We start from the raw sequence: 22003 nt of genomic DNA on the forward strand, positions 1-22003 counted from the left end.
TCAATTCATGAACATCAACTGACAAGGCTGCATGAAACACCCCGATGGTTAGGTCCAACTCCAAGCAAACTATTTGGTTTCATTAAGGCTTCCAGAAAAGGTGACCAAGAAAATCCTTTCAGAAGCCAACAGGCAAGTGACTCTTTAAATTCTATGTGCACAATGTATCACCGAGGGTAATATACATATAAGCAATCAGTCAAGTATGGGAATACTTTTATCTACTTTGTGACAGAAAGGAAAGCAGCATTTTAATGTCACACTCATTAAGGCATGGCAATTTTCTTTTATAATGTTAAAGCAGTACATCAATGATCTCAGAGGTAGGAAAAATGAGATCAAAATAGCTGCAAACATTTTAAACAGAGCAAATAAATTTATTAAGCATTTCATAAAATAAAGGTAGTAAGAAATTAATTAGAGGGGTTTCTTTTCTATAGTTAATTTTTTAAATGCAGTTTAACCTCCTTTTGGGAAGGGAACTATTTCAAAGAGTTCATTTTTGGACCTACCCCTGTCAAAGAAGGTCAGAAACACTCAAGTATAAAGTCACTGCACTGCTGTGGCACAAATAGTTTCTGCGGCTAAAATCAAACAAAGACCAATTAAACTAATCATAACGTTCCAGTGAACACAAGGAAGCTCACCTGGTATTTCTGGACTTCTTTCGTGAATTTTCAAATCTACTCACTTCTTGGTATTATAATTACCTTGACCAAAATACTGTGAAATTACTGCTCTGATCTACTAATGGCTGCAAAAATCAAGTCGTTGTGGTTTCATGCCAAGGGGCCATAGCAAGGTGGCGCAATGATTTCTGACACAGAAGACAACTTCTAAAAACTCAAAAGGGAAAATTAACGGGATGTGGTTTACATTGCCAAAGACTGTTCATTAATTACCAATTTAATCACTGCTGGAGGCATGACATTACAAAAATCTGGCTGAAAGTTCTAATAGATTATGAAGACCACCTAAGAAGAGTGACCAAGAAATGTACAAAACAATTAATACTGTTTCACTGCTATCAAAGACACTCAGATTATTTGACATCAAGTGAAGCAAAGGAATTAGTAGCTTCACAGTGCCACCACTAGGAACTGTAAATACAATAGCACACAATTAGTAATGCACATGTGATTTTTTGTTCAAGGCATATATCCTTGGGAAAGCCAGAACATGATAAGGAGAACAAAAGAAACATTAAAAAATGAAATGAATAAAGATTTAAACTCTACCCTTGTGCATGCTGAGCAGTAACAGAATAGGCAATATAAAATACAGCTCTTAGTAACAGTGATATCATCCTGGGATGTTCAACACTACACTGAACAGCCATATGGAAAATGTCTATGGCCATTAGTAGTCGCATAAAAGGAGTGTTCCTGATGCTAAAACACCTAGCCCCAGCTTCATGCATTCATAGCAATCTCAAATAAATAAGACTTTTGAGGCTAGGGGTTTGTGGCCATATAATAGAAAAGATGCTTGAGTTTTTTCCCCCTAACAATGCTAGTGTTTTGTATGACTTTGAAGATATGCTAGCAAGCTAACAATATGTTTTCTAAGAAGTCTAGTAGCCATTGTTAGGAGAGCAGACTTCAACTTAAATTTAGACATAATAGATAAACTATTATTTAAATCATAATGAATAAAAACCACTGCTTTGTACAGAGGCATTTATGCCGAATGCAGAAGTACATCGGCATTCTTCTCCTATAAAATACAACTATGAAGAAAGATTAGCTATATATTTAAAGTGTCTTACTGGTCTGAAACGGATTATGTACATTAAATCTTCTGTCAATTGAGTTGGAATAAGAAATAAGGAATATATTTTCATCTTTGTGCCTTGGGTATAGACATTCCAGCTCACATAGAGAATGACAATACCTAAAAAAGACAAAATTCTTACTCTCTGTGTTACTACAGATTTTAGATTTCTTTTTATAATAACTGCTCTTTTAAAATTACAAATGCAAAGTTACTTACTTCTTCCTCATAATAGAACTAATAATATGTATAATTACGAAAAATAAAAATTTAGCTTGACCTTAATTTTATTTTTTAATTTTTTGCTTTTTAGGGTCGCACCCGTGGCATATGGAGGTTCCCCAGCTTAGGGGTCAAATCGGAGCTACAGCTGCTGGTCTACACCACAGTCATAGCAATGCCAGATCTGAGCCGCATTTGCAACCTATGCCGCAGCTCATGGCAACACTGGATCCTTAACCCACTGAGCAAGGGCAGGGATCGAACCTGCAACCTCATGGTTCTGAGTCAGATTTGTTTCCACTGAGCCACGATGGGAACTCCTTTCTTTTTCTTTTTCTTTTTAGCTTGACCTTAATTTTAAAGCTTGGTTCCTAGAGGCTAGCCATTTAAATGTAACACACCCAAAATTCATAAACATACAAGCATGATCTTATATATATTTTTATGGTGAGACATACCTAGGATGCACACACACAAATATACTTGAAAACTCTGGGAAAATTTCTTTTTTTTTTTATCTTTTGTCTTTTTGCCTTTTCTAGGGCCGCACCTGCGGCATATGAAGGTTCCCAGGCTGGGGGTCTAATCGGAGCTGTAGCTGCTGGCTGACACTAGAGCCACAGCACACGGGATCCGAGCCACGTCTGCGACCCACACCACAGCTCACGGCAATGCCAGATCCTTAACCCAATGAGCAAGGCCAGGGATTGAACCTGCCAACCTCATGGTTCCGAGTCAGGTTCATTAGCCACTGAGCCATGATGGGAACTCCTGAAAACTGGGAAAATTTCTATCAGAGATTACCAAAATTATATTTAGTTTAGTTTAGTTTTTGTTTGTTTGTTTGTTTTTACCAAATGGATAATAACTGCTTCTTGGATTATCTGGAAAAGATCTAGTGATCTTATCCAAATCTGCTACAATTTATCAGCACAAGAGACTAGTCCCACTTAAATCAATATTTTCTAATTAACATCAAAAGTACAAGGTTGATGTCCCACCCTTTCATATCAACAAAATACCTGCTAAAGGTTTAATTTGCAAAAGAACAGCCTGTATTCTTTTGGTTCTACCATATAAGCCATTTGGATTCACTACTCATGACCAGTTTAAAAAAAAAAAAAAGTCACTGTATCTTTTCTTGATTATTGATCTTTGCAGTTAACAAGCAGTGACCAAAGTGAAATTCCTTTCCCATATACACAGTTTTCTTTAGAGGATTCAAATATTCCTGCAAACCTTTAAAAAGATATCATGCACCTTCCAGGAAATGCTGCTAACTTGCAGATGATTCTGCTAAGTGAGCATGGGCTCCTATACCAATTAATTGTAATGGGTCACTATTTTTGTAGAAAAATATTAGGGAAAAAACCTCAAGTCAGTACTATAATAACACTGCAATTCTTTGCTAATCTTTCTTGTAGATAACATTTCAGGTATCTAACAATTATCTATCTGCAAACCATAGTCTTATGCTACATAATTTACGGTTGAAAAAACTAAAAACAAATATTTATAAACTCAATGGTTAAGTGATTAATTAGAATAATTAGATTGAAGAAAGATCCCAATTCTCTTTTCAGACTTTCTATTTATAAAATAGATTTTACTCTCTCTTAAAAACATAAAGGTAATAATTAAATCTCTATAGCATCCTTCTTCTGATAGGTTGAAAGTGCTTCATAAATATCCTAACAATAATTGCAAGGACTGTGGGTAGCAGGATTGTCATTCCTTATTTTTATTCCTTATTTTTAGACTGTACTCATCCTAAACTTTAGTACCTCAAATGCAAATATCTCTTCTAGCTAACTATATAGCTATCTATATAATAATGAGCATTATCAAATGTCATGGTGGACTTACCAAGTGTATTTTTAAAAAAGCAATTACATTTTAATGCAAAGTAATAAGAAAACAAGTCTGAAACAGACTAGCCTCTTAAATTCTATTTATGTATTTCTTGAGAAAAAAGTGGGGGAATTGAGAAATAAAGAAAAATAATAAAAAAGAAATATTTTCTTGAAAAAAGCTATTACATTTTTCCCAGAGTTTGAATTTAAATATATTATATAATCAAGGAAGCTTCTTTGGATTATGTGATGGCTAGACTGTTGAACCTGTCACACCCTTGAGTTGTACTTTGAAAAAAAATTATTTTGGAGTTTCCATTTTGGCACAAGATTAACAAATCTGACTAGTATCCATGAGGATGCAGGTTATATCCCTGGCCTCACTCTGCCATTGCCATGAGCTGTGGTGTAAGTTGCAGACACGGCTTAGACCTGGGCCAGGAGCTGTAGCTCTGATTTGACCCCCTAGCCTGGGGATGTCCATATGCCACAGGTGTGGTCTCTAAAAAGAAAAAAAAATTATTTTAAGCACATGTGGAAAATAATTGAACAAAACAACTATCACACCTAAAATCTGTACTAGTAAAATATAACATATGAAAATTTTCATAGGACAAAAGGAATAGAAAGCAGAGAAATACAAATCACAGAGATTCAGAACAATGAAATCTATCTCCCATAGATAAACAATTAGGAAATACCTGAAGCAGGTTAAACAATGTTTAAAGGCACAGAGATACAACTTAATACTGTAAACTACTTTCCCTAAAAAAAAGATCTACATGCGTTATGTACTTGTAGCAAGTTCTCATTAAAACATTCAACAGTGGTTGTGACAAAAATTATAAGGTTTACAGTAACTATGTCCATGAGTTCCCTTTTAAGAGAAATTACAGCTCAAATATTTCCTGAGGATAGATAACTTAAGTAGCATCTGTACACAAGGATCCCCAAGACAATATTTCTGAGAGTTGTCTTCAGTGTCTTAGAAACTGTTTCCTAACCTTCCAGCCTAAAGGTATACTAATTTATATATGAGGGAATGTTCGGTTAGAGTGGTGTGATTCAAGGCAGAATTGGGAGCTGAACTCTAATGAGAGGTCTCAGAATATGGGAAGAGTGGGTGTATGCAAGGATTTGGTGTGTACATACCATAATAACAAAGAAAGGAATTATAATTCAGGATTCAAAAGTAGAAAGAAAAGGACGATACAGAGAACCCTGAGTCCCAAATTGGCAAGATGATAGTTATCATCTCTATAACTGATTTGAAGAAAGGCACTATTTTAACTTCTCTGACCAATGATAATCAATTCTACTTTAAAGACCTTTAGAGAGGTGACATCCTTCCCCTTCCATTTACCAAGAAACTCCTTACAGCAACTCAAAATTTTCATGTTTAAACTCATGTTTTTATTTGTTGCAGAAGATACAAAAAATAGACTGTCACAATTCCCTCCCTGTATTTATTCTTTGAACAAACATTTACTTAATATTCATACTTGATGCTGAGGATAAAGGTTCTAGTACTCTGAATAGCTCATAATTTTGTGGGAGAGAAATATAAATTAGATAATTACATGGGTTAAATGTGGCTGTAGTGATATGTACATCATATTAGAAAAAGACACAGGAGAATTAACTCTACTGCTAGGAGCCATGGCAGAGGTGCTCACAAAAGAAGTGATTTTCCTAACACGGGAAGAAAGGCATTTTGGTGGAGAACAGCAAATGCTTGATACAGAAATGAAAGACTATGCCATGTTCTCTCTGCAAGCGACTCAGCAGAGCTAGACTATAGAGTAAAAAATGGAAGAGAGGTGAGAAATGAGACTAGAAAGGAAGGGGACAGGATTTGCAAGGACTTTACATGGAGCTATGTTGAGTAGTTTGGAAGCTTATTCTCTCGGGTAAGTGGGAATTACTAGAAAGAATTTGAGCCTTCATATACAAAATTAGTACTTAAATTATTGCCCAGCTTTCTCTTTATACTTCATAAGCCTGTCTGTTCTTAAAAGTAGATCTTTGCTTTCTTTCAATGCTTTAGCACTTCTCTGAATCCTCTCTCAACACAAAACTAAGATGCAAATTAGCTATCTCAAAAGGAGGTTACCTGTACTGAGTACACAGACATCATCCCATGCTTCTATTTAAGTACTCTAACATCAATTATTAAAATAACTCTACTCAATCTTTCTGGCATTCATCAGAAGGTCCTAGGTTATGTGTATAGGAAAAAAGTTTAGAAGGATAAAAGATGGAAATAGCTAAAGAGTCCTAAATCAGTGGTCTCTTAAAAGTAACTAAGCCCTTCAGTAAACTCTTAAAAATTTAAGGTCAGAGTTTCATTTATTCAAGATTTGGGTCACTCCTGGGTAGCAACTTTTTTTTTTTTTTTTTTTTTAACTCATGGGAACTCTCAGTTAAACTAAGAACACAAAAGCACTGAGTAGCTGCAGGTATACATATCTCTCCCTGCCAGCAATTAGATTCTTAGTACCAAAGCATACACTATAAAGGGCAAGATAATTTAAAATGAATTTAAAAATTAAGGCACAAATTAAAGGGCATGAGGAAGTAAAAATAGTAACAATCAGTTTGCTAAATTGGATACCAATTTTTTTTCTTTAAATTAGACTTCATCTTTATTTACCAGAAGTCTTTTGATCTCTCCAAAGTGAAAGGGATGCTGACACTGAAGTGGGGATGGCATTAGTCATGGCTTCCTTACCCACACCACCATGGAACCTATTAATTTGAATGTCACACAGGAGAAAAAAAAATTTTTTTTTTTTGCCTCCATATCACAAATGGAAAAACAGATTTAGAGAGATTAAGTAATTTCCTCTTTTACTACCACTTAACTCACATTCCGTTGCTCCAGAGACAAAATTGGGTATTTTCCCTTTTAGTTCTGTCAGCCAAGTTGGCCATACTACTTATCCAAAATATGGACAGTACTGCTAAATAATTCCAATCTGTATGTATAAGACCTAGCAGAAATGATAAAGAAAATGATCAAATTAAGAAAACTACCATGTCCTCAAAAAAGATAGCTACCTGATTATCAAGTAGCATACTAAACTAAAAATCTGAAAAGCAATGGCAAGATCTAACTTCTTTTGTGAAACTGGACTTCTCTGACATTTTATATTTTCTTTTTTAAATCATTTTAATATTAGCTCTAAGCCCCATACAGTAACAAGTGTCAAAACTAGAGCAGGATATACTATTTAGTAATGTGTTCTTCACAACATGTCTATCTAGGGCTTGATTTATCTGAAAAACGAGCAATAGTAGAATACTTAAGTTTTAAAATTGAGTTTAAATTATAACTGGGAAGAAGCTGCAACAATAATCTTCCATGCGACATGCTCTTCATACAACGTGACTTTGACACTCCTCCCATTGAGTGGCGGGGTCTATGTCTGCTACTTAAACCTGGAGCTTTGTGTCTGATTAGGCCAGCAGTATGGCAAAAGTGATGCCATGTTACTTTTAAAGGTAGACCATAAGAATGCATAAGACTCCACCTTAGGAGTTCCCACTGTGGCTCAGTGATAACAAACCTGACTAGAGTCCACGAGATTGTAGGTTTGATCCTTGGCCCTGGCTCAGTGGGTTAAAGAATCCTGCATTGCCAAGAGCTATGGTGTAGGTCACAGACTCAGCTGGGATGCCACATTGCTGTGGCTGAAGCATAAGCGGGCAGCTATAGCTCCAATTCAACCATTAGCCTGGGAACCTCCATATGCCACAGGTGTGGCCCTAAAAAGAAATAAAGAGAGAGTTCAGCTGATACTCTTGGGACACTTGCTGTTAGGCCCAGCCACCATGCTGACAGAAGTCCAAACTGGCCCAGGTGGAGAGAGCCACATGGTAAAGCCACATGGAGGTGTCCCAACTGACAGTCTAGCAGAAGTTCTAGCCAAAAACCAGCCCCAGAAATCGTGGAACAGAAACAAACCATTTTCCCAGGTGTCTTATCCTAATGCCTAACCTATAGAATCAATGAGCATAATAAAATAGTTGTTTTATGCCAATAAGGTTTTCAGTGTTTTATAATGCACAAAAGATAACCTGAAAGAGGAAGGGTAGAGAAAATATATTTGGGACTGTTTGAAACATAGTTTCATAAGCAGGGACTATTTGAAACATAGTTCCATAAGCAATAGGATACAACTTTGGGTAATAAATGCAATAAAGTAACCAGCCTGGCATGTAGCTAGCTAGCTATGTAGCAGGGAGCTGCTCTTCCTGAGAAAAAAGAATTATAACAACCAATGAATGAACATAAGAAAACTAATTCGAGCCACAGTTAGCAAAGGAACAATGAGATATTTTGTGAGATATCATCATTACTGTTCATCAATCTCAAAAAGTAGCCATCAAGAATTTCATGTCTTCTCAATGTGAACAGAATTGCCAGTATTGAATTGGCCACTTAGTTCACAGCTAGGCACAAATGAGTATCATCAACTTTAAAAAGTGAGGAATTCTTTCTACATCCCTCTTCTTAAAACACACACACATACACACACCCCTTAGAGATACTGAAACACGACACTAATTTCAATGAAACAGCTTTATCTTTTTTAGATAACAAAAATTTCTCTAGTATAAAATATTTATCTAAAAATGTCATATTTTTAATGTAGAAAGAACAAAGGGAAAAAACCCTATAAGCCATTTGTTATACTATCTCTTAGGGATAAATATTATTAATATTTTTATGATTTTCTTTCCTATCCTTTTCAATGCATATATAAAAATACCATCCCTTATTATTTCATTTTTTGTTTATTTGTTTTTGTTTTTGTTTTGCCATTTCTTGGGCTGCTCTCGAGGCACACGGAAATTCCCAGGCTAGGGGTCTAATCGAGCTGTAGCCACCGGCCTACGCCAGAGCTACAGCAATGCAGGATCCGAGCCACATCTGCGACCTACACCACAGCTCACGGCAATGCCGGATCCTTAACCCACTGAGCAAGGCCAGGGATCAAACCTGCCACCTCATGGTTCCTAGACAGATTCATTAACCACTGCGCCACAACGGGAACTCCCATCCCTTATTATTTCAAAATGGAGTTTGTATGCCATGTGCTATTTTAAATCTTTCTTTTTGTACAAAATGACATTGTGAACATTTTCCTATGTCCTTTTAGTATTCTTCAAAATACTATTGAATAATTTTTAATGGCTACTTAAGAAGTATATACATTTTTATAACTTTTTAAATCATTCCCCTATTCTAAGCAATTGCCATTTTGTAGCTTTTGCTATACTGTAAACCTGCACATTGATCTTTGTTAGAGTTATTGGGTAAAATGGAATGAGCATTTCCTGATGAAGTCTATCTACTTGCTTTCCAGAAAGGTGTGGCAAGTTGCATGCTACCAGCAGTATAAAAGAATATCCAACTCAATTAAACATCGCAACCATCATGTTCCCTAAAATCTAAGTTATATATTTTACAGATATTATGTCATAGACATAGGATAAAAGATGTTTTAGTGATTTAGCTAAAAGTCTAAGTTTTTTTTTAAAGTTTAAGTTTTTTATTTGGGAAATTAAAAATACAAATAAAATTATGAGTGCTTTAAATACAAGAGATGACCAATAAACTATTTGTTGAAAGTTTAAAGTAATAAATGAATAATGTGAATGAAAGAATAAACAGCTTTAAAAGTTGGTATATTTGAATTCTAAGCCTAGTTTGAAAAACTAGCCTACTTGAAAAATATAGAGTTGTAATTTTTTTATAAAAATCTGAAAAAATTATGAAACAAAGTTTATCACAAATAAAATACAACAAAATCAATAAAATAATATTAAAGAGAATATTCTTTCTGTGGCTCTTAAATGGATCGTTCTCACTCAACAGTAGGATTTAGTTCAAATCCTCTCTACTATATCATGTAGTTTTCACACTGTGTAGTTAACTCATTTAATCATTATTACTGTCTCTTCCCACCAACATGTAAATTCCATAAGGGAAAAAGCTTAGTCTTTTCTGTTGCTATAAATATACTCAGTTCTGACACTCAATAAATGGCAAATGACCATATCAACAAATTGATGATATACACATGGCTAGGCACAGAAAAAGCTGATATAAAGGCTACAAAATTTCTTCCCAAGAATGGCCATCTAAATTATGTTTTTCAAACATTTTTATCATGATCTGTAATTAAAGATACATCTTATATTAAACTTCAGTAAGCACACATGTCCACATAACTAAAACAAGTCTCATACAAAAATACTATATGTGATAAATTCTGATATTTTCTATTTTATTTACTATTCTCTTCCTTTTCATTGAAAATAAAATTGTTGTAGCCTACTAAACCAATTTTATATCACATTATTGTGTAAAGGTTTGAAGTCTGGTACAGCACAGGATATATAGCCAATATTTTATAATAACTTTAAATGGAGTATAATCTATAGATACATTGAATTACTATGGTGTACACCTAAAACTAACATAATATTGTAAATCAACTATATTTCACCCAAAGAAAAAAATAATTAATCAGAAAAAGACTTGAAGTCTGAAAAACAATGGTCAAGGTCAGAAATTATTAAGCTGGAATCAGAAGGCATTTTAAAAAGTATGCATGGAAAAGAAGAAATGAAACTGCCTTTGTCTGGAGATGATATACTTGTGTACATAGGAAATCCAAAACAACTGAATAAAAACAAACAAACATCCTCTCCTGAAATAATAAACAATTAGAGCAAGGTTGTAAGATACAAGGTTTAAGTCAGCTGTTTTCTTACATGTCAGCAGTGAACAAGTGGAATTTGAAATTTAAAATATAATCCTGTTTACATTTGTACCCCCAAAATGAATGTCTTTGATACAGGACAAAACAGCAATGAACCAAAGATGGTCTTTTCAATAAATGGTGTGGAACAGCTGGACATGCACATGTGAAAAAATAAATCTAGACAGATCTTACACCTTTCTCAAAAATTAACTCAAAATGGATCACAGACCTAAATGTAAAACACAATACTGTAAAACTCCTAGAAGATAACATAGAAGAAAACCTAATTGACCTTGGGTATAGTGACTTTTTAAATACAACACCAAAGACCCATGAAAGAAATAAGGGATAAGCTGGATTTCATTAAAATTTAAAACTTCTGCTCTGTGAAAGACAATATGGAGAGAATGAGAAGACAAGCTGCAGGCAGGGAGTAAATATTTGCAAATATACATGTGATAAAATCCTGACATCCAAAATAAACAAAGAATTCTTGAAACTTAACAATTAACAACATGATTAAAAAAAAAAGGGCCAATGGTCTTAGCAGACACCCCTCCAATGAAGTTTTACAGAGGCCAAATAAGCATATGAAAAGATGTTCCACATATTTTGTGGGGAAATGCAAATTAAAACAATGAGATACCACTGCACACCTATTAGAATGGCCAAAATCTAGAACACTGACAATACCCAATGCTGGTAAGAATATAAAACACAGGCATTCACTCCTGGTGGGAATCAAAAATAATACAGCTACTCTGGAAAACAGATCGGTGATTCCTTCCTTCCTTCCTTCCTTCCTTTTCTTTTTCCTTCCTTCCTTTCTCTTTCCTTCCTTCCTTCCTTTTTCATTCTTCCTTTCTTTCTCATTCCTTCCTTCCTTATGGCTACACCTGTGGAAGTTCTCAGGCTAGATGTCAAATTGGAACCACAACTGCCTGCCTATGCCACAGACACTGCAATGCCAGATCTAAGCATCTATGACCTATGCCACAGCTCATGGCAACACTGGATCCTTAAACCACTGAGTGAGGCCAGGAATTGGACCCACATCCTCATACTAGTTGGGTTTGTGTCCACTGAGCCACAATGGGAACTCCAGTTTGGTGATTTCTTACACAAGTTAGCATACTTTTACCATGAGATCCAGCAAATGTACTACTTGGGATCTACCCAAAGGAGTTGAAACTTAAGTCCACATAAAAAACTGCATGTAGGAGTTCCCATCGTGGCTCAGTGGTTAAAGAATCCGACTAGGAACCATGAGGTTGCGGGTTCGATCCCTGCCCTTGCTCAGTGGGTTAAGGATCCGGCGTTGCTGTGAGCTATGGTGTAGGTTGCAGACTCAGCTCAGATCCCACATTGCTGTGGCTCTGGCATAGGCTGGTGGCTACAGTTCCGATTTGACTCCTAGCCTGGGAACCTCCATATGCTGCAGAAGCGGCCCAAGCAATGGCAAAAAGACAAAAAAAAAAAAAAAAAAAAAAACCAAAAAACTGAATGTAGATGATTAGAGCAGCTTTATGCTTAATTGCCAAAACTTGGAGGCAATCATGATATCTTTCAGTAAGCGAATGGATAAATGAACCGAGGTACATCAAAACAATGAAATATTATTCAACACTAAAAACAAATGAGGAATCCCTCATCGTGGCACAGTGGAAACGTATCCGACTAGGAACCACGAGGTTGCAGGTTCGATCCCTGGCCTTGCTCAGCAGGTTAAGGATCTGGTGTTGCTGTGAGCTGTGGTGTAGGTCACAGACACAGCTTGGATCTGGTTTTGCTGTGGCTCTGGCATAGGCGGGCAGCAAGAGCTCCGATTAGACCCCAAGCCTGGGAACCTCCATATGCCATGGGTGTGGCCCTAATAGAAAAAAAAAAAAAAGAAAGAAAGAAATGAGCTATCAAATCATGAAAAAAATATGGAGGAATCTTAAACGTATATTTCTAAGTGAAAGTTAATTAGAAAAGGCAACATACTATGGTTCCAACTATATGACATTCTGAATAAGGCAAAATTATGGAGACAACAAAATTATTAGGTTTCCAGAGGTTGGGAATGGGGGAAGATATGAATAGGTGGAATACAAAGGATTCTTAGGGCAGCAAAAATACTCTGTATGATATTATAAAAATGGAGTCAAATCATTATTCATCTGCCTGAACTCATAGAATGTACAACACCAAGAGTGAACCATAATGTAAACTATGGACTTTGGGTAATAATGATGTGTCAATGTAGGTTCACCAGTTTTAACAAATGTATCTGGCAGGAATGTTGTTAAGGAGGGAGGCTATGCATATGTAGGTGCAGAGGATACATGAGAAACCTCTGTACCTTCTCCTCAATTTTGCAGTGAACCTAAAACTGCTCTAAAAAAGTAAGATCTTAATAATAAAAAAGAACATGCAGTTTTATGTATATGTAAAATTGAGAGTAGGACAGGGTTGTCATTATTTTCAGCTTCATGAAGAGGTTCATGTCCCCCTAAATCCAAGGACTTCTACTACTATATGTTCATTATTATCTGTGGGCACTACAGAAAGTATGTATAAAAATATGGCTTAACACAGGGATGGCAGTACATGATAGGAGAGTATTAACTCTGGAGTCTGATAAGTTTCAGGTTCAAATCCTGGATTCATCATTTACTGACTCTAACCTTTGTACAAATTACTTTACTCATCAGCCTCAATTTTCTTATCTAAAGAGGAGTCTGAATATCTGTGTCATGAGGTTAAGTAAAATAAAAATTACATAAAACATTCACTACAGTGCCTGGAATATATGATAGGTATTTCAATAAACAGTAGGCATCATTATAATTTTAATGTTTCCAATGAAATTAACTTCCATGGATAAAGTATAATTTTAAACAAAGTATAACTAAATTACAAAATGTAAATTAATAAAGACTAGATTATTCATGTATACATGGAGATTATATTCAGGATTTTACTTTACCTCACAGCTAAGACTGTACATAAGTACAAAATGCTCCTCCAAGTATGGATTTATCAGTTCAATAAATGTACCAAGTACCTACAGTACACAAAGTCTGTGGAAAAATAATTTATCAAAAATATAAATGAGTTACTCTCCTCACCCCCATGATTAAAATAAAGAATGTATTTTTTTTTTTTAATCAATGTTCCTCACATCACTTAGCTGCCTGTTGCAGAGTGTGGCTGCGTTGGTATTCTGCTTATTCCCTGCCTTTAAAGCTGCATCTCTTCTTGCTTGCTCAAGCAGAACTCTTGCTCTTTCTTTGAGTTCTTCTTGTCTGGATAACATTCGATGCTTAAAAGCAAAGATACAGAATTAGAAACGAAAAAAAAAAAAAAAAAAAGCATGTAATCCAATTTTGTAAACTGATCAATGGTTATACAATCTGTCAAAATAATAGAGGTAAGGAATGAAATTGTAGTTTAATAAGATTACATAAAGAAAATATTAATGTTGGCTAGAAACTGTGGAATGAATACATAAATCTTGACTAAAAGGAAATTTATCTTTACCGGCTAAAACTGTGTTAAATTTAATTATACTTTTATTGGAATATACTCTCATAAAGTATAAGGTCCATATACATGTTATATATATTCTTCAAATTTGCTAATCACAGTGTAATCTGGCAAAGACATTTTTTAAAGTTCTCGGTTTTATTTTTATAGACATATAAAATTGATAACAAGGAGTCTTCCAAATTCGTATTTTGAAAGATTTTAAATATCTGTGGCAACAAATCTTTAAATTCTTGACAATTTCACATTTATAGAAAATTCAAAGCTATCATATTTTATTTAAAGAATAGTAATACTGGTTTTCTCTATGGCTTACTTTTCTTACAAAAATTAACTATATCAGAATTGGAATTGTATTTTCCTGGATTAATTTGTAACCTTACAATATATTTTTGGAGAACAAGAGGTAGACAGACCATCAATGGAAATTAGCTCTTAAATGGTGACATTAATCCAAAGCACAAATATTAATAGTGTTTATAATTCAAATTTGTTTTCTCTACTAAAGCAGCCACCTTCTGGCTTTAGATGGCTATGACTATTACTTTGATACTTAAATTCTTTCATTTCCTTTTCATTGCATAGTTTTGCTTTAATTATTAGTATCACTCATGATCAAGGGAAAGGTAATAAACAGTGACCTATTACTTTATCTGGTATAATGAGAAACTTAAAAAATTTAGTACATCATTTTTGGGTCTCTTCGCAATCCTTACATTTTAACATAATTTTTTAACCTTTTCTGTAATTTTAAGCAAATATTTTTCTTAAAGTGTAAAATTTAATGATTTTTTTTAGTAGTCATAAGTTTGTGAACCATCAACACTAATTTCAGAATATTCTAATCATCCCAGGTTTTAAGAGTATTTAACAAAAATTCTTAACAATAGATACAACTGGAATGTTTAATAATGAGAGATTTTTAGTTCATATTGATCGGACATAATAGAAGAGAGTTCAATATTGCATCTGAACTGATTACAAGTCAACATACTCTCAAGAAACAGACAAAATTTGGAGTTCCCGTCATGGTGCAGTGGAAACGAATCCGATTAGGAACCATGAGGTCGCGGGTTCGATCCCTGGCCTCACTCAGTGGGTTAAGGATCTGGTGTTGCTGTGGCTCAGATCTGGCATTGCAGTGGCTGTGGCATAGGCTAGTGGCTACAGCTCCGATTAGACCTCTAGCCTGGGAACTTCCATATGCTGTGGGTTCGGCCCTAAAAAGACAAAAAGACAAAAAAATTTAAAAAATTAAAAAAAAAAAGAAACAGACAAAATTAATTAAATGAACACTGAATCTGTTAAACCTTCCATTAATAATAAGCAATGTGTCATTGAACTGGCCATTTAAAACTATTACATGATACCTAAGAACTCTTAAGTCAGGTATCCTAGTTCTATCACTTAATTGTGAGCAAGTTACTCAATCTTTTTAAGACTCAGTTTTCTCGTTTAAAATATAGGGATAAAAACAGACCAACTCTCATAAGGATACTGTAAAGATTAAGCAAAAGAGAATAATGTAGTGAGTACCAGATAAATGTTAAATATTAATATAAAAACCTCTCAATTTCTCAATTTCCTTATTTTTTAAATGAAGGGAGATCATCCTTAGAGTCTCTTTAGCTCTTAAAATTTGCTATTACTTAGCAAGTAGATCATCTTAAAGATACTACTAGGTCTAAATTCTGTGATTCTACAGTCTTTTAGGGATTTCAATCAGCTACATAAATAGTGAAAATCCACTTTGGTCTTCAGAGCACATAAACACAAAAAATCTTTTTGATTAAAATGCAATTCATATTCATTATAGAAATTTTAGAAAATAACATAAAAGTAAAAAGAAGAAAAAAAAATGATTTCACACTCCCTAATTTCAAACTATACTACAAAGCTATAATATACCTGCCAGTATGATCCTGGCATAAGGACAGACACATAGATAAATGGAACAGAACAGAGAACCCAGAAACAAACCCAAACATATAAGAGCAATTAATTTATGATAAAGGAGTACAAAAATATACAATGAGGAAAGGATAGTCTCTTCAATAAATGGTATTGGGAAAATTAAACAGCCACATGCAATGAAATATTATCTACCCACAAAAAAATTATATCTTGTTGATGCTTGGCCTAGGAACTTCCATATGCCATGAACATGGCCAAAAAAAAAAAAAAAAAAAAAATCCCCAAATTCAGTACTCTGTGATAGCCTATACAGGGAAAGAATCTGAAAAAGAATGGATATATATGTACATGTATGGCTGATTCACTTTGCTGTACATTGAAGCTAACATAACTCTACTCCAATAAAATTTATTAAAAATAAACTAAAAAAATTAAACCTTGCCATCTGTGACAACACAGCCATCTGTGACAACATAGATGGATCTTATGTGTATTAGGCTAAAAGAAATCAGTCAGAGAAAGATAAATACCATATGATCTCACTTACATGTGGAATCTAAGAAAAATCCCCTAAGGATCTCTGAAACCAAGCTCACAGATACAGAGAAAAGACTGGTGTTTGCTGGAGGCCAGGGTGGGCTAAACGGGTAAAGGGGGTCAAGTTAAGTATGTCATGTACAGCGTGGTAAATATAGTTAATAATGTATTGCATATTTAAAAGTTGTTAAGAGAGTAGATTTTCAAAGTTCTTATCACAGGAAAAAATCTTTTGTAACTATGTATGGTAATGGATATTAACTTGGCTTATTGTGGTGATCACTTTGCAATTGATACAAATACCAAATCATTATGTTGTACACCTAAAATTAATACAATATGTGAATTACACCTCAATTAAAGAAATATTTAAAAAATCTGCAATCTTGGCACCCAGAGATAATCACTGTAAAATCATGTTTCTTTCCACTTAATATTCTATTATGAGCTTTTTCTTATATCCTTAAATATTATTTTGAAAATGTCTTAAAATTGTCTACTTAGCATTCTACTAATATTAACACTTTAACTTGTCTTTACTATTGGATATTTAAGTTGTTTACAATTTTTTTACTATCATAAACAATGCTTTTGTGAACATCTTTATATGTAAATTCTTGTATACAGTTCTGATTATCTCCTTACATTTTTAAGGGATTTGGTATAATTGTCAACTGTTTTACATCTGGGCTAAAATTATTTTTAGTGCTGTTCGAGCAAGTATTATGAGCATAAAGTTCAGGAGCATAGACTTTGAAGTCAGTCCAGGTTGGTTTCAAATTCAAACTTTTAACACCTGATATGTGATCTTAACGCAACTCTGTAAATCTGGGTTCTGAGGTAAACTTCAGAATCTGGTAAATCTGAGGTAGGCTTCAACCACTTAAACTTGGGTTGTAGAGTTTGAGACATGTAAGATTTATAATGGTCATCACATATATTAGCCACTCAAATGGCCAACATTATGACTTTTCTAATCTATAGAGCCATACTGAATTATCAAATTTCCTCTAATCAAATGCCATTAATCATTAGACTCACTATTGTTTTGAGTTTCTAAGAGAACATTGCCAACTATACTCTAACATACTAAGTAACATCTTGATTTCAGAGAAGTTAAAATGTAAAAAGATGTGTATCTTTGAATCAATGAAATATACAATAGAAAAACAGATTTTTAATTGTCAAAAATTTAGCTACTATAAACAATTTTTAAAAATCTTTCAAGTATTAGCATCTACATTATAATTTTCAGTATCAGGCAACGGATACTTTACATTTACCCTGAGCAAAATTCTAACCAGTAAACCAACAGTCAACAAACATATACAGAGTTGTTAATAGGTGCTGCTTCTATCATCCTGTGTATTTACTGTACATCACTTAAATCATCTGAATAGCATCACACCATGACAAAGTTTTAGAGCTAAAAGGACTCTCTGAAATTATTTCATTTAACACGTGTGGAAAATAAGATTTAAAGAATTTAAATGGCTAGTTAACAAGTCACACTGGCACAGAGAATCCAGGTTCACTGAGTCCTAGTTCAGAGCATTTAAAAATTTTAAACCCTCAGGCAGTTCCTGTCATGGCTCAGTGGTAACAAATCTGACTAGTATTCATGAGGATGCAGGTTCCATCCATGGCCTTGCTCAGTGGGTTAAGGATCTGGAGTTGCTGTGAGCTGTGGAGTAGGTTGTACCTTGGCTCAGATCCCACGTTGCTGGGGCTGTGGTGTAGGTCGGCAGCTGTAGCTCCAATTCTACCCCTAGGCTGGGAACTTCCATATGTCATGGGTGTGGCCCTAAAAAGACAGAAAAAAAGAATTTAAACTCTCACCAATTTCTAGAGTTAACTAGCATTTACCCTAAAAATCTGGTTTATAAGAAAAATCTGTATTGATATTCAAACTTAGGCTCACCAAATTCTGCAATTGTCAATCACAATAGTGAGTCTAATGATTAATGGCATTTGATTAGAGGAAATTTGATAATTCAGTATGGCTCTATAGATTAGAAAAGTCATAATATTGGCCATTTGAGTGGCTAATATATGGTTATTGATTATCTTCTATGTATGGACACTGTGATACCCTGAATGTTGAGGTGTTTAGAACACTTGATTTGAAATTTTTTTTGATTAGGAGAACAGGGGGGTTCTTTGTCAGCTACACATTTCTTTGATTCTAAGATGCATAATTTTATATCTCTCAAAACTTGAAACTGATGACATTTTATAATCTCTGTCACACAGGTGATAGTCAAGATACAGCTGTCAATACCTACATATGCATGTGCTTGATGATTCTGGTAGCATGACTGCAATCCCTTGATGTTTCAGCTAACAATCCCTTGAGTACTATTTGAAAATGGTGCACAACTCCAGGCTATTGTCTGAAAATCTTTTGTTGGGACCTACCAGTAAGGTTAAGAAAGTGCTATTATCAGTGAGTATTACTGAGAATAAAATCCTATCGACAACTGTGGAGAAATGCTGTAATTCACAGGTTCTCAGCCTTTTTGGTCTCAGAGTCCTGTTATACGCTTAAAAATTGAGGATACCCCAAAGCCTTAGCTTAATGGGTTATATCTATATCTCTTGTTATTTGTCATTTTGGAAATTAAACTGAGAAGTTTAAAAATATTTATTTATTCATTCCTTTAAAATAGCTGTATAAAACCCACTAGATGTTAAGATATTCTAATAAAAATAACTACATTAAAAAACAAAACTAGGAGTTCCTATCGTGGCTCAGCTGTAATGAACTCAACTAGTATCCATGAGGATGTGGAGTCAATACTTGGCCTACCTCAGTTGGGTTAAAGATCTGGCATTGCCATGAGCTGTGATTAGGTCACAGATGTGGCTTGGATCCTGCATTTTTGTGACTGTGGCACAGGCCAGCAGCTACAGCTCCAATTTGACTCCAACCCTGGGAACTTCCATATGCCATAGGTGCAGCCCTTAAAAAAAATAAAAAAAATAAAAAAAATAAAAAAGCATAAAACACCCTAAATGAGAAGAATGGCATAAATTTAAATTTGAGGAAATCAATGTTTAATACCTGGCTTAACAAAAGGCAGTTAGATACTCATATCTACTTCTGTATTCAATCTCTTGAGATATCACAAACCATGTGGCCCCCAGAAAAAGTCCTTGTACACTTATAAGAGAACGAAAGCGAAAAAGGTAAATCATGTTCTATTGTTATTGTGAAAATAGTTTCAACTTTGAAGGCACTCTGAAGGAGCCTCAGAGATCCCCAAATCATACTTTAAGAACCACTGCTGTAACATCTTGTTTTTGACAGCACAGAGGACAACACCTGTGTGGAAAAACAGGAATACCATCAACTCTATATCAAAAAGTGATTCAGAAGAGTTGGATTCTAAATTCTAATTCTAAATTGACTGTACCATAACCAATTTATTTTGCTAAACCTCTCCTCCTCCCTTTTTGGCCATGCCCACAGCATATGGAAGTTCCTGGGACAGGGATCTCTTCCTAGCCATATCTGCAACCTATGCCATAGCTGCCAACACTGGATCCTTAATCCACTGCACTGGGCCAGGGACTAAAAGAGCAATGCCACAGAGATAAGCTGTATCATTAACCCAGTGTTCCACAGTGAGAACTCCAAAAATTCCTTTTTATGTATTTATAAGAGCATCATAGGATTAAAAAAAATCCATGTCTAAGTAAGTCTAAGAAGATCTCTTTCAATGGGTATAAAATAAAAATCCTCCGTGATAAGAAAACCATGTATCATAATTTATTGGCAGTGTTTTTCTTTCTTTGAGGTACATGAAATAATGGTGTATCTTATTGATGGTATCATAGATTCAATTAAATGTAATAAATATTATAAGGTCCAATCTGTGCCATATTCCCTTCATGGGGAGAAATGTGAATGTTACTGGGATTATTAACCACAAGTAATGATAGGACTGAAAATAGCAATTGCAATGCAAATAAAATATTTGAAGAAAAATATTGCAAATAGGAACTATTTTAATTTGGCAAAACACATTTCCAAAATGATATTCTTTCTAAATGGAATACTGAAATATCTTTGACTTATTCTGCAAAATACTATTTTTATAGGTTAATAATATTTAGATTTAAAAAGTTGATATTCTTTATTCATTAATTTGAAATTGGGATTTATTTATAGGCTTAAGATAATAAATCATAAACTTTAAATGAAGGATAGGTATATTTCAGGTTTTTCTAGACTGGGAACTACACTTCATCTTTAATGATTTGTAAAGTGTTCTATGAATACAAAAAGAAACTAAGGGAAAAGAAATAACTGTTTACTACATATATGTACTCATCATTCTAACTCACTTACCTGGACTGTTTTTGCAGAATGATCTGCATGATTTAAGGTGGTTTTATCAGCATCTGGATCAGATTCTGTCTGCCTCAGGGAAGTACGTTTTTTCTTTGCCAGGTCTGCATCTCTATTGTATGAGTATCCCAGTTTAGAAGTGGGAGATGAACTCGTTTTTTTGACAGGTGATTCAGGATCTGATCTGCATTCTAAGGGTCTAGTATTCTCTAATTTTTCTTGATCCAAGTTACTACTAATGTCTAGATTCTGAAGCTTTTGCTCATCAGTCTCCTCACAAATAAATGGTGGAGACACATCCTTCTTCTTATCACTAACATATAAGTCACTTAATTCTAAAGTCTCAGTTTTCAATAGTCTCTTCTTGCCTAACAAAACTTGTGCATGGTTTGAATCTGTATTGTAACATATTCCGGGATCATCGGATCCTGAAGTCCTTCCAGAGCTCTGCTGAGACTTTTGGGGTTCTGTATCACTTTTAGTCCTGCGACAGTAAGGGGAGGCTGTACTTGGACTGAGATGATCATCAGGAGTCTGGTGTTCACTTTCTGACTCTCCAACCCCACTATCATTTACAAATACAGAGTCATCCTGTGATAAGAAATCTACTGCTCCACTGGTAGGCTGCTGCAGTTCAGGCTCCCGTTTCAGATCACTAAGCTCGGCATAGAATTTTTCCTGATCAACAGAACTATTTGTATCTGTTTCATAGTTTCCAACTTTATATGTGCTTTTACTGCTGTTTTCCTCTATTTGAACAACATTTAATTCTTGGCCACTGAAATGTGCTCTTATTTGATAGAGATAGGTCATAACAGTCAGTTTGTCAGGAATTGCTAATAAAACCATATCAGAAGGTTCCAATAACCGGGAAATTCCTATGCTGGCAAATCCATCGTATGCCTTCAGAGGAAAGAAAAACAAAAGATACATTGAAGAGTTCAGACAATCCAAACATTTTAATTTTTTTTAAAAGAAATTTAAGACATCACCAGTAGCCTACACATTTTAAAAACAGCAAAAACAGTGAAATGGATGTTAAC

General features: G+C 34.5%; 1 protein-coding gene across 10 annotated transcripts in view; it reads right to left on the bottom strand.

Moving 5' to 3' along the window:
* EHBP1 (EH domain binding protein 1) overlaps nt 1-22003 on the bottom strand; it is a 354576-nt gene that overhangs the window by 77401 nt on the left and 255172 nt on the right. For all 10 annotated transcript variants that reach the window (XM_021087469.1, XM_021087472.1, XM_021087470.1 and 7 more), the window contains 2 exons: nt 20961-21863; nt 13791-13931 (listed from right to left, as the gene is read on the bottom strand). In XM_021087469.1, the coding sequence (XP_020943128.1) occupies nt 13791-13931; nt 20961-21863 (1044 nt within the window). The remainder of the gene's footprint in view (nt 1-13790; nt 13932-20960; nt 21864-22003) is intronic.

This window comes from Sus scrofa, chromosome 3 (assembly GCF_000003025.6).
Source record: "Sus scrofa isolate TJ Tabasco breed Duroc chromosome 3, Sscrofa11.1, whole genome shotgun sequence".
NCBI classification, from domain to species: domain Eukaryota; kingdom Metazoa; phylum Chordata; class Mammalia; order Artiodactyla; family Suidae; genus Sus; species Sus scrofa.